Consider the following 15,545-nt stretch of genomic DNA (forward strand, 5'->3'; position numbering starts at 1 on the left):
CTCTTACAGATAGATATCTCTTGTGTGCACTTCCTGAGTGGGAACTGAAACTTCCAATGGGCAGTCTTGGCTTCTCCAGATTAGTGTAACCTGTAATGGCTAGATTCATATCACAAGTACCCATCTGCTACTTTATAACCAAACTTCACATTCAAGTGAAGTTTTTAGCCATCTACCACCACTGACATGCACATTGCAAAGGCACTGAAGCTTCCATCAGTACCCATGACCACACCAATGAATGTGGCCAAGCACCAAAGCCCAACCTAATGTATATCCACGTCCTGTGGGTGTCTGCCTGACTCAAGCTTCAGGCAAAAACCCATATTACCTAAATTTTTCTCATACTTCCCATACATGGATCAGGCTTCATAAACACACAGACACAGGCAACCTCTTCAGAGCTAGCCACACAGTTGCAAATATCAGCAATGATATCCAGCAAGCCCACCTCAAACATATTCATAATGAAGATAAGCAGATCCAGCTGGCTTGCTTTCAAGGTCAAGAATTCAGATTTCTTACATATCTCTAGCCTCAAGTATACAGGCATGTGATTTTTTTGTATTCTGTTATTTTGCTCTGTAAAGAATATTATATTACATTAAAATGTATATGTTAATTAAGACAAGGGTGGGAAGAACGAAGGGAACGTGATACAGTAAAGAAGTCAACTTCAAGTCTGGTGACTATTTAGATGGTTGTGAAGTAACGTAACAGCATTGGCAGGCAGAATTAAGAAATCCAAGAAACAAAGTTCAAGGATTAGGATATTCACACTAGGCCCCTGGAGAACTAAATTCTCCCATGAAGAGTAAGTAGTGAAAAGCAGGACTTCATATTATTTGAGACAACCAGCACCACTCAACTTCAACTTCTCAACTTGAACACACTCAACACACCTCTCAACTTCATTGAGACAACCAGCACCGCTTCACCAAGGGTAAGTCTTGCATGACTAACTCAGTGGCCTTGCAGAATGGAGTGATTGCATCAGTGGACCAGGGCAGAGCTATGGATGTAATCTGGATTTCTGCAAGGCCTTTGACGTGGTCCCCACAATATCTCTTAATTATAGAGGTTGGGATTTGCTGTGTGGACTGCTCAGAGAATGATTAATTGATTGGACAGTCACATCCAGAGGGGAGTGGTCAACTCCTCAATCTCCAGATGGAAAACAGTGGCAAGTGGTGTCCCATTTGGGATCAATGTTATTTAATTAATGAATGACATAGATGAAGGGATTGAGTGTACCCTCAGCACATTTGCAGATGACACCAAGCTGAGTGGTGCAGTTGACACACCTGAAGGACAGGATGTCATCCAGAGGGACCTGGACAAGTTTGAGAATTGGGCTCATAGGAATCTTGTGAGGTTCAACAACCTCATGAGATGCTGCACCTGGGCAATGCTCAGTATCAAAACAGGCTGAGGGTTGAAGGAGTTGCGAGCAGCCCTGACAAGGAGGCTTTGAGAATACTGATGGATTGAAAGCTGGAGATGAGCTGACAATGTGTGCTCACATCCCAGAAAGCCAATCATACCCTGGGCTACATCTAAAGAAGCATAGCTAGCAGATCAAGAGAAGTGATTCTGCCCATCAGCTCTCATGAAAAGTTCCCCACCCTGACTACTGCATCCAACTCCAGGGCCCCAGCACAAGAAAGATGTGGACCTGCTGGAACAGGTGCAAAGGAAGGCCACAAAAACGATCAGAGAGCTGGGGCATCTCTCCTGAGAGCTAAGGTTTTCAGCCTGGAGAAGAAAAGGCTCCAGGGAGACCTCACTACATCCTTCTAGCCAGTGGGCCTGTAAGAAAGATAGTTACAGCCTTGTCATCAGGACCTGTTGTGACAGGACAAGGCCTAATGGTTTTAAATAAAAGAAGTTAGATTTAGACTAGACTTTACAATAATGGTGGTGAAACACTGGAATAGGTTGCCCAGAGAGGTGGTAGATGGCCCATCCCTGCAAACATTCAAGGCCAGGTCAGATGGGAATATCAGGAAAATGAAGACATTGTATATGAGAGATACTGTAGGGTCATTATATTGATTTGGAGAAGTATCTAGCTGTACTAAAACATTAAAACCAAAAAGCTGAACTCATTTGCATACTTGAAATCACTCACTGTATTTGGGGTAAAGCGCCTATCTAAAATCATGATCCATAGCCAATACTTTTCACAGCACGTTCCATGTCAAAAGACAAGGAAAATTCACCATGCCTATTAGTCTCAGGACTCTGTTTATACTACATTTTTCATGGATTAGTAAGTGGCTTAAAAAAACTCTAATTGTAAAAGAAAGTTGAAAAAGAAGCAATGATCTGGGAATGAGACATAATAGCAATATTCTTAATATAAAACTGTCAGGAATGATCAAGTTAGAACTTCACATGTCACTACAGAAAGAGCTAACGTCCACACTCAAACTCCAAATATTCCCAATAATAATAAGTTGACAACATGAAGAAAGTATGCTTGCAGTCAGATCAAAAATATGCCTCTGGAAAACTCCTGAACTCTCTCCCCTCAGATTTGCTATACCCCATCATGGGAAGCGAGTGCTTCCTTCTAATGAACACGAAGCACATCAAAACATGACCACTGAAAGAAATCTTCTATGTGAATCTAATGCTTACTGGCACCCTCAGAGCCTAAGGAGGACTGCTCCAAGAAGATCCCGCATACTCTCTCAGCCTCTGACTCTTTTTTCAATTCTGGCATTTATTCATTACAATATTGGTCCAATGAATAAGTCAAAGTATATTCAGCATGTCTGCTCAGAAAGCTCAAATCACTCCTTCCCCTAACACACTTCCTTCTCTCACCACCCTCAAATTAATTCTAGTCAGCACTTTTCCATGTATTTGAAGCCATTCCTTTAGATTCAAGTAGATTGGGTGAGAAATATCAAGATGTAAATATAATAATTTCAGATCCTACCTAAATGCGCTTTGCTGGAAAAGTTTCCATTTTAGCCCAGAGAAATAAACGCTATGCATATGTTGTTGAAGGAAGAAAACTAAAAAGATTGTCTGGGCAGATATTGAAGGACAGATGCTGATTTAAACAGAACTTGTACATGGGAGGGAACAAAGGCCCAAGAAAGAATAACTGAATACAAGACAGGAAAAAAAACCCCAAACTTTTAGATATTACTCTCTCCATGAAGAAAGCAGATTTCAAATCTGTAACACATTCACCTGCATACAAATTATAAAACTGGAGCAAGACAACTTTGCCACACAGAGGGCTCAGTTCAGCTGAACGGAGGGGAGTAACAAAAGGTTGGCAGAAGGATCTGTACCGCTTTTACCACTGCTCCACTCCTGAGTCCATTCCCAACTCCTGCTTTCTGGTCTATAACTCACATTTCTTTTTTCAATGCAAACTCTTACTAGAGTCTCTTTCCTCTTATCAACTGGAGTTTATCTCTGGGCTTAACTCACACACCTGCTGTTGGCAGAGCCGCTCAAGCTGGCAGCTATCAGCCTGTTATTCCTCACCATCTGCCTGTACCTCCACAAACCGAAGAAGCCTCTTTCAAGTGCACCCTCAGTTACTCACAGGAGAGGTTCAACCTCTCCTTTTCTTCCTCACAGTTCAATTAGACCCATATTTGATCTATTTGTGGCAATCAGGCTAAGGAAAACTGCAACTTCACCATGGGCTGCTTAGCTTAGCTACAACTTCTAACAGAACGTACTGCACAGTTCAGACACACTGAACTGCGAATAAACAGTGTGCCTGCCACATCTTCTGTGGCTGGCCCAACTTTTACTAAGGCAACATTTCATTAGGAAAAGAAAATATAAAAGAAAAGAGACAATGCTTCCTGGAATTTTGTGTTAACATTTTTCAGTCTGTATCGCTTGGGGACCTTCCGTACTCGCACCATTTTAGCACTTTAAAAACTTCCCTTCTGCAACCCACTACCTAGCAATAACAGAGTAAAACCTATTTATCTTCTTTCAGACAGAATGATTTCACAGCTATGATGTAGGCTTGCTCTCTCAGAGGGGTTAAGAATAATTCATCAGCAGAGCACTTAGCCTCACTGCCCTAAAAATACAAGAGGAAAAAGACTTTGACTTAAATTCTGGCTCTTCACAATGCATTATTATTACCTCAGAGCCCACACATTACACTTATTATTTATTCATTATTACTGTTTATATTTTCCAAGGGTAGTAAAAGGATTATTTTCCTAGTCATGGACTTTTAAATTTCTTGGGCCTGAGTTATAAATGAGTTATTGAAATTCAAAGTTGTTGTTGTGTGTATAGTTTCTATTATCTTTCATAAGATTTCTGGAAAGGAGCAACGTTACTAAGAGTTAATTTTATTTTTGAGAAAAAGCCCAAGTCAATTTAAATAGCAATAAACATGTTCTCCTCGCTAATAATTGTAGAAAATTATAAGTTGAAGTACTTGCTGAGGCTGAGTAATTCTATAAAACTAATGTTCCATATTTGACAAGCACATATGATGTGTCTTTAAGACAGAATTTGCCACATTCTGGAGAGGTAATGTAGAGTTTAAGTGAGAACACTAGGTAACATGTGGAAAGTAAAAGAAAGAGGAAAACAGAGAAATATGAGAAAATTTGCAGAAGATGGGAAACAGCTTTTAAGTTAAACAATATCTTTTTATTTCTTTCCCCCATGTTCTCAGGAAAAAAAGGGTTTTTTTCACTCTGTGTGAAATATATGACCCAGTTTAGGGATTAAGTAGAGGTGCAGTTAACATGAGCATTAGACTGTTTAGGTTAATGTGATAACTGGTCTGCACTAATAAAGCTACATGATTTTGTTCACAAAAGTTTTGCAAACTCTGATTTATAATCTTGTTTTGTATGGTAGGAAAAGAAAAGTACAAAATGAAACTCCTTAAAACTACAATTACCTCCAAACATGAATCTTCCAAGCACAGGAAGCAGAAAGGCTGCTCTGGAACTACTTCAAACTTAGTTCATTTCAGAAAAGAGATTAAAACAACCTTGTACAATTTTATTTGTTCATATTGTTTATTTTCTATGTGCTCTTGTTATTTGCTAAAAAATTTTCAGTACTGAGATTTATGCCTTTGGTCTGTGATGGACAAGAAAAATGGAAGTACCTGTGTGGTCACTGACAGCCAGAGAAGTAGAAACAGGAAGGAGGAAGACTGCCATACAAAGCCAAACTATGCAAGATCCAATGTACTTCATCTCCCCCTGGACACATGTGAACAAACAGCTACAAATCTGAAACAAAAAATAAGCATATTCAGAACAATCTCGTCTTATTCTTCTCACCTCACCTTGTTAGAATGCTGCAAACAAGAACTTCTTAACTGTGAAGAGGAAGTTGCTAGTCATATACAAGTGTATAATTTACCTGTTTAAGGAGCTACAAAAAAGATTTATGCCAGTTTGGAAATAAATGATAAATATACTCCTTTTTAGTCCTTTATTAATGCATGCAAAAGTAACACCTTAGAAATACTAACTTGGAGATATTAATTTTAAAGGCACTGAATGTTCATTTCATTAGTAATGACTAATTTTCTTTTATATTTCTCAGCAAATTATTTTTCAAAATTCAATATATTAGTTAAACTGTTTGATGTCACAACACTTACAGTGACTGCTAAGGTAGTCCTCAAATGGAACAAAGGCAACATGCAATTGTTTAACCACAAAAGAAACCAAAATGCAGTATTTCTCCACCTTGCAAAGTGCCTAGAGCAGCCTATACTGAATTTCTAGTTTAAATCTCACAAAAGTACAGGCTTCAACAACACAAACTGGTACTGTCATTAGAGGACAAAAGCTTCTTTCTAAGCCAACTGCGACATATAAATACACATGAATTTAATGAAACACAGAAAATATCTAGTATTTTTCTAATCACATCTTCTGTAAGAAAAGGAAATCACATACCTAAGATGCAATTGTTATAATTATTTTCGCAAGGCACCTTATTTATCATGAAAGATATCCTGTCATATGCTGACAGCAACTACATCATGATTAACTTTTCTAGCCTTCCCACCAGCAGCAAAGCGAATACATGTTCAAATGAATTATCATTTAATTTCCTGCACCTGCCTTACAAGCAGGCATCGGGATCTCAGCAGAGCTGCCGCTCCGGAGCTCTGCTTTTCTGAAGGGCTCTGATCACCAGCACCGCTCCCCCCTCGCTGCCGCCGCACCTCCGGGCTCGGCTCCTCTCCCGCCGGCAGCTCCGGGAGGCTCCGCTCCCTCGCACCCCCGGGGCGCCCGTGCACCACGCGAGCCCCCGGCAGCGCGGACTGCAGCCCGGCAGCGCCGTGTCCCTCGGATCGAGCCGCGCTTGCCGGAGGGAGGGCTCAGCCCCCGGGCGGGAAGGCGAGCGGGCAGCTCTCCCAGCCGGGCAGCGCCCCCGCCCCGCCGCCGGAGCCGCTCTCCGGCCCTGGGCTCCCTCCGCCGCCCGCCCCGTCCCCCCGGCCCCTGCCCGGCCGGGACCCGGGCAGCGAGCGAGGGCAGGCGGCCGCCGCCGCTTCCTCCGCAGCCCCGGGGCGGAGGGGGCCGGAGCCCGCCCGGCCGGCGGCGCCTGCGAGCGGGGCAGCGCCGGGGCGGCGGCGGCACCTGCCCGGGCCAGCAGGTGAGGGCTGCCCCGGCCGGGGCGGCATCGGCCCCACGGGGCCGGGCCTGGGCCGGGCCGTGCCCCAGAGCCGCGGGCGGCGCGGTGCCCCCTCCCGCCGGGCACTGCCCGCCCGAGCCCGCTGCTCGCTCACCCGCGCGCTCCTCCCGCTGCGGGCAGCCCACGGCACGCGTGCCGGCTACAAGGTAGGCTTTTACACGTAAATATATGCACAATCAGCACGGTGGCAATTCGCAACAGTTTAATCAGTTTTGTAAATTACTGCTCATTTAGCAGGGCTGTTTTTATTTGCATATCTTAGCGTACACCTATTGTCACCCATTAGCATATACAATGTATTTACACAATCATGAGCAGAATACTATGGCACAGGCTGATTACAGTACGTTAAAAACTTACGGTATACATCATGTTTATATAAGACACAGTTAATATTAGCAATGATAAACTTAAATGACAGTTTTGGAAATCAAAACCAAAAACCCTTGAACAAAAAAACCTCAAAACAAGCCAGGAATAGTGTTGCGTGTGTGAGTGTGCACATGTAAGATGTTTAGATAACTGACTACACATAGTGAGTGGCTTACCTTTAATTTTTTTATTGGTGTGTCCCCCAGAAGCACTGAAAATGCCTGTACAGAGCTGCTGTAGTGCCGAGGAGTTGCTAGAGTGAGTCTCCAAAGAGTGGTAGAGGGGGATGCAGCTCTGTCCTTATTAGTCTCACAGTGTGACCCTCCCACTCAGTGAGCACAGAATACTCTGCAAGAAAGAACAAACAGCCACCCAGACACAGATTTTACATAATTATATGTGTGCATCCCAAGTCAGGTAACAATATAAGAAATGTTTGGAGCTTTTCTCTCCTTCCTCCTACCTCTCTAAAAGCACCCTCTCAGCAGTTCCATAAATTAGACAGCCGTGGTATGAATGCATGAATGAAAGAGTATCTGGTTTCTAGCTGTGAAGAACCAATTATGTACATTATTATACTGGCAGAAACTAGCTTTTATCTTTTAAGTGTAAGCATACATTAATTTTAGATACTTTTATATACTTCACCATAAATTTAAAAATCAGCCATGCAAGCAACCAAGAGAGTACACCTATTTATGGCACTGATGCTGCAATGCACAGTGAATTACAGAAATTTGTTCTGCCTTTTAAAATCTATCATTTACAAACCCGAATGTTCTTGCACTTGTAATATCATCTGTCTGTGATGGCATGGTGAGACTGAGCACTGCCACTGGCTCTTAGCTGAATTTGCCAAACTGCACTTTTGTCAGGTTCTCCAAGTGTGCTTGTGGCAATTTTCTGAATTGCACTTTAAAGATGTGAACCAGATGGAAGGACAAAGAGAAGTAAAGCAGCTAGAAACAGATATACAGAAGACAGAGAGTAGGGTCTCAGTATATTATTTATTTATTTATATTCAAGACATATTTTACCTTTTTCTAGTTGAATTATTCTGACAGGAGAAAAAAAGGAACATGGTCATATGAAAATTTATCAGCTTAACATCAATTTAGCCAATTGGTCTTCAGATCAGAAAATATATAGGGTAAACTTTCTTCTAACCCCAGCTCCCATACCCCAAATCCTCCCACCCACTCAGCAGATTTTGTTTCCTCAGTGTTTCCTCATTTCAATCAAGATAACTAGCCAGTATAACCAACAAATCACATGGAAAGACATGATTATCTTCCTGGTTTGAATTTCAAAACAGTTGTTGTTCTTCCCAACTTAGAATCACGAGAGAAAGATGAAATTGCAGCTTATGTACACATCTGCTGGGGTGTTTTATTCCACGGCTTGCCACAGGCTTGTGGTGTAACTTTAGGCAAGTCACACTTCTTGCTTGCTCATTCTGAGACTTACAGAAAGTAAAGCTGTCTTACCTCTCAGGGTGAGGTGCAAGAGCCGAATCCCACAGCTGACAAATCATCGGAGCATTCTTCTTCTCCTTCAGACTGTTCATTTGATAAAGGCCTCAGTGTTGAGCCCTAATTCTGTGTTTCAGAGTTGTGAGATCCTCAGTTGAAACACCCTTTGTGAAAAGCCTGCCCACAATAAAAGGCATAATCTTTTTTTTTTTTTTAATTTGAGAAGAACTGCATTTCTCATTGCACTTTCAAGCTACAAGATTCTAATTTTTTAACTTCTTTTTATATGTCCTAAATACCTGGATTTATCTACTTTACATGAATGTAAGCAGTCTCATTAATTTCTATCAAATATGAGCTCTGAAGTTGCTAAGCATTTTAATTGCATAAGAGTTTGCACATACAATCAGTTTATCCTTTAAAGAAATATTTCTTCTTCTTAAAATTTCAGTAATGCTTCAAGGTCCAGACCAAATGTGATCTTCATTTCCTGTAAATCAAGGATGTTGCTTCCCTTGCAAAATACTGACACTACAAATAGAAAACTAAGTATTTTATTTGGACCATGTAAACTTAAAAAAATACTTTACATCTGCATGAAAGCAATAAGTAGAAAAATTAGAAACTGCTACAACCTTCTCTGCCTAATACATACACTTCCTGTACTCTGGGCCACATCTTCAACTAAACTGGATTATTCCAGTTCGCATAAATCGAAGGAATTACAGGCATTTATACTAGTTGAGGAGCACCACGTTAGGGACTGCCATAAGCATTTATGGACAACACTGTTGACGTTATTTTAAAACCAGTTTGAATGACTAGTGACATGAAAATTGGGGAAAAGAAAAACCTTACTGTTTAAAAACCTCTGTCATGACCTCCAAAACCTGGTTTCTCTGTGTCTCCCATAATATAGGAAGCAAAGCCACAACTGGTGACATATCTGTTGCTCCCAGTAACAGCTTAGAAGTCCCAAACACTTCCTCACCTGCAGTTACTGATGCACTCCCGAGAAAATATCTATACATTGTCTTAACTTCTTTAAATCTGGGAAGTACTGGGAAAACTGATAAGCTGAAGCAGCAGCAGCCAATGGATGATATCCCAACTTGTCTTTGCAGCAACATATTTTTCCAGCTATCTCAGAGTTTAGCTAAAGCACACAGAAGGCAGAATTAGACCTGGATCCAGGAAATAGTCAAGGAAAATACACCAAGAAGCAGAAAGTAGAGAAATTTAGGTTTGAAGCCATACTTAGCACAGACATGCAGAGAACATTCCATCTCCTGTGCCAAGGCAAAACTGCTCCACTGAACAGCTTTTACTACAACTACAGTTGCAGGCAAGATGCAGAGGGAAAAGGTGAGAGAATCAGTGGGCTAAAGCACTGACTTTTTTTATATAAAACTTTTCTTTATTGCTAACACTCACTTTCACCCTTTGTTTCTTTTCTTGTCATGATTAGTTATCCAAACCAGCCAAGTTGCATAATTCGCTCTCTGTGTGGTGTTAACAGATTTGTCTCCATCTCGTTAGACCCACGTTTTAAACTGTTGCTTACAACAACACGCATGCAGGAATGAAGCTGTAAACTTGGACAAAAGTCTTTAAAGGCAGCAGTATCCTACTTGAAAAAAGTTTTGTAAAAGGAGATTAATTTGAAACGCCCCTTACCACGCAATTTCTCGCTGAATGTAGTGCTCAGTGTTTCTGTTCTGTTGAGTGAGCCCTTATGTGGCATTGTTCCTTGCCAGATGATCCTTTCTGCCCTCTGCAAGATTTCCCGGTCACGACAACTGCATTCCACTGAAGCAATTAAAATATAAATGCTTTTAAATACATGAGACTGAACTATGGTGAACTTAGACGAAACAGGTGGAATCCCAGCCCTGGGGAAGTTAATGGAAATTTTAACATTGATGTAAATGGAGCAAAAATGTCACTCAAATGAGGGCACTTTGGCAAAAACTACATAAAAAAGGGAATTATTTATATGCATGTGCACACATACTAAGCACTCCTAAGCAGCAAAGCCAACAGAAAAGCTGGATGTCACTTCGTTTCTGCTATTGGAGACAAAAAGGAAAAAACCCAACTGCTACTTCTTCTACTGCATACTTAAGCAGCTCTCAGATTTTCAGTAGAGGGGCCAAAATAACTCCAAAAAAAATACAGACAGAATACTTACCATTATAGTTTTGTGGTATTTGTTGTCTTAGCTCAGGCCTTTTCTCTACTCTTTGACACTTTACAATTTGTCCTAAAATAACCAATTGGTAGTAAATATTTTGGTAGTACAGCAACCCAAAAAAAAAAAAAAGAAAGAAAAAAAGGTACATTCTTTATCTTGGATTCCAATGCTACTGATAAACCCAATCTCAAAAATATAATCATTCACAATGTTTAATGTTATCTGGTTCTAATGTGTATCATATTTTTAATAGTGGCATTTTAATTCAAAATATACACATTTCAAAGTAAATAAAACAATGTTGTGATATATTGGTTATATTTACCAGTCGCAAACGTGCCAAAAGCTGTATAGCTGTATCATATGCTTTGAACAGCATTCATTATTATTCAAAAAAAGTACATTTCTCAGTATATACTGAGAAATGTAGTATATACTACTCTTTAAAGTTTTAGTTCAAAAATTCAAAAGCTAAGGTATTCAAACCTGAAATACTTCTGGATTTGTAGAATTCAGTAAAACATCAGTCCAGGCATAGAGAAACAATGCTAAGATTAATAGCAATAAAATGTTCCTTATCTAGTGAAAGGCACACTTTCCCTTTTCTTCCTATGGATATAGATATATATATATATACATATAGCCATACCCTAAACAACTTGCAACAAGTTCTATTGTTTCATGAACCAAAGATACCCCAAAAAAAAATTAAAGTTCACCACAGTTCTTCTTCCTCTTCTTGCCTTCATATGGAATCTGGTCTACATGTAAAGCAGAAAATACATGCGTTATGGTGGCTTTTGTATTGCACAAGAAAAAAATAAGTGGTCAAACAGCTGATTATGGAAAAGAAGAGCTGAAAGGCAATTTTCTAAAACAAGTGAAAGCACGTCTTCTGGCTTGTTTTAGATTGAAGTATCCATTTGTTTTTAAAAGTCATTATACATAATGAAAAGGTCATAGCCAGGTTTTAGACAGCTTTGCTGGGAAGTGTAGCAATTTGCCCAATATTTCTATATGAATATGGTAAAATCCTACACACAGTCTGAAGGCAACTATAAATCAGTAAAATGTGTTAATTTAATATAAAATTGAAATTTGTTAATTTATACAGTGCAAATATTAGGAAAAGGAAGTTGAAGAGCAAAAAAAAAGATATCAGCAAAATTAAAAATCCTACAAATAGATTAGGCTGTATAAAACCTGCATGTTTAATGGGCAGAATTATTTCAGCTCAGAGAATACTCTATGCCTGTTTTCTTTCAACTTCAGCAAGATGAAGCAGAGATTTTAAATTGTAACAAATATATGTAAGAGTTTTCAAGTCTCAGTATTAGCCGGTGTCTCCTACTGTTGTATCCTTTCTAGCCAGCAAATTTGCCCAAATAGTATTTAAAAATGGAATACTACTATGATAAATAACCCACTTTTTAGGCCCATTTATAAAGAGTTTCAAATTTTCAGAAAGTAACTTCTTTAAATTTGCATATGCCGTACTAACTGATATACAGTGACCATCAGTTTTATCAACACACAGTAGCTAAAATTATATTCACCCATCCAGGATTCTGAGTTCATGCAGAGTTATTTACTATTATGCTATTTCAGTGCTGTCAAGCAACATAAAAATGAAATATTAAAATGACAAGTATTTTATTTACATTTATTGCTGAATAAATAGGTGCAATAATCTAAAAATTCATAATAAGTGCATATTTAATCTGTATCTCTGCATTCACATACTTTATTTGCCTCTCATCTTGAAGTAATAGTCTCAGGGTTTAACCATTATACTTTTAAGAAAGTAGTTTTGTAGATTTATGTAAGCTTGATGTGTAAGCCTAGAGCTATCTTGTTATGGTCTCTGATGTAAAAGAACCATGAATTCAATAGTGTCTAAAAGACTGCAGCTAGAAGACTGAAGTACATGCAAAAAGAGAAAAAAAGATCTGGCTGTCGCATGCCCTCTAAACCATCCTACTGACCTATACATATTACAATCAATGTCCTGTATCACCCTGTGTATTTATGTATTTTTGGGAGCTGAGGATTTCAGCACTAGTAGAAGATGACAGTCCAAAGGGAGAACCTATTAGGCCATGTTTGCACAACTACTTGTGTGTTTATGCACTGCAATTCGCGTAAATTTTCCTGTTTACTAGGAATGAAAATTCCAATGCTACCTCCTACAAAGGCCACTGTTTAAATAAATGGAAGGTTCTTAAAATAAATGTAGCCATGTAATGTATCAAGTGTACCATTTGCCTCAATCTCTACATTGTTTATTTTTGGCATGTCAAAACTGGTTTGTACACAATGGAGAAATTTAATTTTGGAGCAAGGCCAAGTGATTTAGCATGAAAATGCCATTTTGATGAAGCCTGGAGTTGCTACAAACTGCTTTGGTTTCTTCCCTTTCCTGGTAAGTGGAACCCAGATAAATCTTGTTAGTAAACCGTGTACTTAATCTTGCCAATTAGGCATCGAATAATTGTGTTGGAACCAATTATTAATGCTGGAACCAGCTATGTTCAAACAGCTTAGACTGGCATCCTGCAGCTGTTTAATGAGGTTATATTTTTACATGACAAACATTTTCACATTCTGCCTCCTAGGGTAAGCACATGATGAAGAGGAAGGAGAGGAAGGAAGGAGAGGAAGGAGAGGAAGGAAGGAAGGAAGTAAGGAAGGAAGGAAGGAAGTGGCGGAAGGAAGGAAGTGGCGGAAGGAAGGAAGTGGCGGAAGGAAGGAAGTGGCGGAAGGAAGTGGCGGAAGGAAGTGGCGGAAGTGGCGGAAGTGGCGGAAGTGGCGGAAGGAAGGAAGGAAGGAAGGAAGGAAGGAAGGAAGGAAGGAAGGAAGTGGCGGAAGGAAGGAAGTGGCGGAAGGAAGTGGCGGAAGGAAGTGGCGGAAGTGGCGGAAGTGGCGGAAGTGGCGGAAGGAAGGAAGGAAGGAAGGAAGGAAGGAAGGAAGGAAGGAAGGGAGGAAGGGAGGGAGGAAGGGAGGAAGGGAGGGAGGGCAGTCCTGGCTCCAGTGTTGATCCAGCTGATGCTCCAAGAGTTCATGGAGATGCTTTTTTGTTGCCCTTGTAGCCCTAGAGTTAAGTTTCTTTCTCTCCAGTAAGTCAGTTAGCATGTACAATTCATTCTTCTTGACTTTTCTGGAAATGGGTTGGAGGGCTTCAGGGATCCTGGGTGGTTTTGATCCTCCCTTACAGTCCATGCCAGTTTCTCCACCTCATTCCAGTGCTGTACTGCGTTGCATGTATCTCCAGGAGTCCAAACAAGGACATTTTACCCAGGAAAGTGCTGCTTCACCTCCATGTTTCCCCCTTTTCTCCAGCCACATCTTGTTCTTTCTCACAGTGTATTATTTCCTACAATCCTTGGTTGGCTCCACCCCTATCAGTGCATGAGACATACACATCAGCTCTTTGTCTTCTGGGCTTCTACAAAGGGAGATATTTTTCACAAAGAAACAACTTTTTTTGTAATAAAATTGTGTTTGTCCAATTTTTTTAGCATGAACAATCATAGCTTGACATGCTTTCAAACCTATGTGTGAAGAAGTAATTCTGGTTCCTGTGTTAAAACTAAAAGGTCAAATTTGTTTAAAAATAAGAACTTGCAAACTGTTCTAGGACTGAGCTGCTCAAAGATTCATCAGTGTCATTGAGCCTATCTCTCCTCTTTGAATATTGCTCCATTTCCTAGGACTTAGAATAGAGGTTACTTCTTTAAGGAACTGTTAATATGTTACAGATATTTCACTGGTCTTTAGGGAACTTTAAAGTTTACTTCAATGGATGATTTGATGCCTGGAGAATAAAATTAAAAAAAAAATAGGTTAAACCAGAATACACTAAGCCTGTTGGCAGGAGTGGGGAAAAAAACCCAAACTAAATCAAATAAACAAAACCAAAAAATCTCCTAACCACAGAAGGCCTGTAAGGAGAATACATAACCAAAAATGAGGCACACATTTCTGTTACACAGGGTTCATCATTCCCACAGAATTACTTCTTGCAATCAGAGCCTGGGTTTGACTGCCAAATTAGACTAGCCTGGCTCCAAATGACGAATCTGGCAAGCCTCCTTCAGAGTCCTCCCTCGTACTGAGCTTTACTGCATAAATCAGTGGGAGTCTGAGTGTATCCCGTGTCTGCCTGGGGCACATCCCAGCAAACCTCTGGAGAAGGGTTACCAGTGCACAAAGAAAGAAGCTGTCTATATCCAAGCACACTTCTATATCCAAGCACACTTCTGAATTACAGCAAGACACAGGATTACACACACATTCACTTGATTTTCTGTGTTCCTGCGGTGTGAAGACCACCCAGTTAATAACCAAAAAATGGTTTAATCACAAGTTTAAATCCAGATTTAAGCACTGTTAGTTCAGGCCAAAGGAATTATAGAAGGGAGCTATGCTTCTATGTAAGCAAACAGCAAGTAGGCTGAAACCTGAATGCAAGTCATGTGAGGCAACTGAGATGTCTAAAGGTGTAATTTCCTTTGGAAAATACAGATTTGGGGTTAACTGTTCTCTCTCTTGATTTTAGAGTGAGAGTGTTCTTAAATTCAACATGACACCTTAGTTTCTGAACTGAATCTGGGTGTGATTAAAGGTTTTATAGAATCTGTGGACTTTTAAGCAGTTTAAATAAACTTTATGACCAGCACAGCTTGTAGATATCTTTAGATAAGGTAATCTTATGTACCTAGAAATATTTATACTCCTTTTATGGCTGAAAGTTAACTACAAAAATGAGCTACACTACTGCAACACATTTTACAATTATGTAAATTGTTCACAAAGTAAATTGGGCTGATACTAATAAA

At 40.1% G+C, this 15,545-nt stretch overlaps 1 protein-coding gene across 3 annotated transcripts in view; it reads right to left on the bottom strand.

The window, feature by feature from the left end:
* Positions 1 to 7,356, bottom strand: part of COL19A1 (collagen type XIX alpha 1 chain) — a 177,925-nt gene extending 170,569 nt beyond the window's left edge. For 2 of the 3 annotated variants that reach the window (XR_008483184.1, XM_054279127.1), the window contains exons 1-2: positions 7,218 to 7,356; positions 5,123 to 5,249 (exon numbers count right to left, since the gene is read on the bottom strand). Coding sequence is in view for 2 of the 3 variants with exons in the window: in XM_054279127.1 (XP_054135102.1) it covers positions 5,123 to 5,213 (91 nt within the window). In the remaining variant the exon portion in view is untranslated. Of the gene's footprint in view, positions 1 to 5,122; positions 5,250 to 6,091; positions 6,171 to 7,217 lie in introns of those variants that run through there. The other variant, XM_054279129.1, reaches the window with a different exon arrangement.
* Between the last annotated feature and the right edge of the window lie 8,189 nt (positions 7,357 to 15,545).

This window comes from Melozone crissalis, unplaced genomic scaffold, assembly GCF_028551555.1.
Source record: "Melozone crissalis strain CALT ecotype California unplaced genomic scaffold, PUWL_Pcris_2 ptg000027l_1, whole genome shotgun sequence".
Lineage (NCBI taxonomy): Eukaryota > Metazoa > Chordata > Aves > Passeriformes > Passerellidae > Melozone > Melozone crissalis.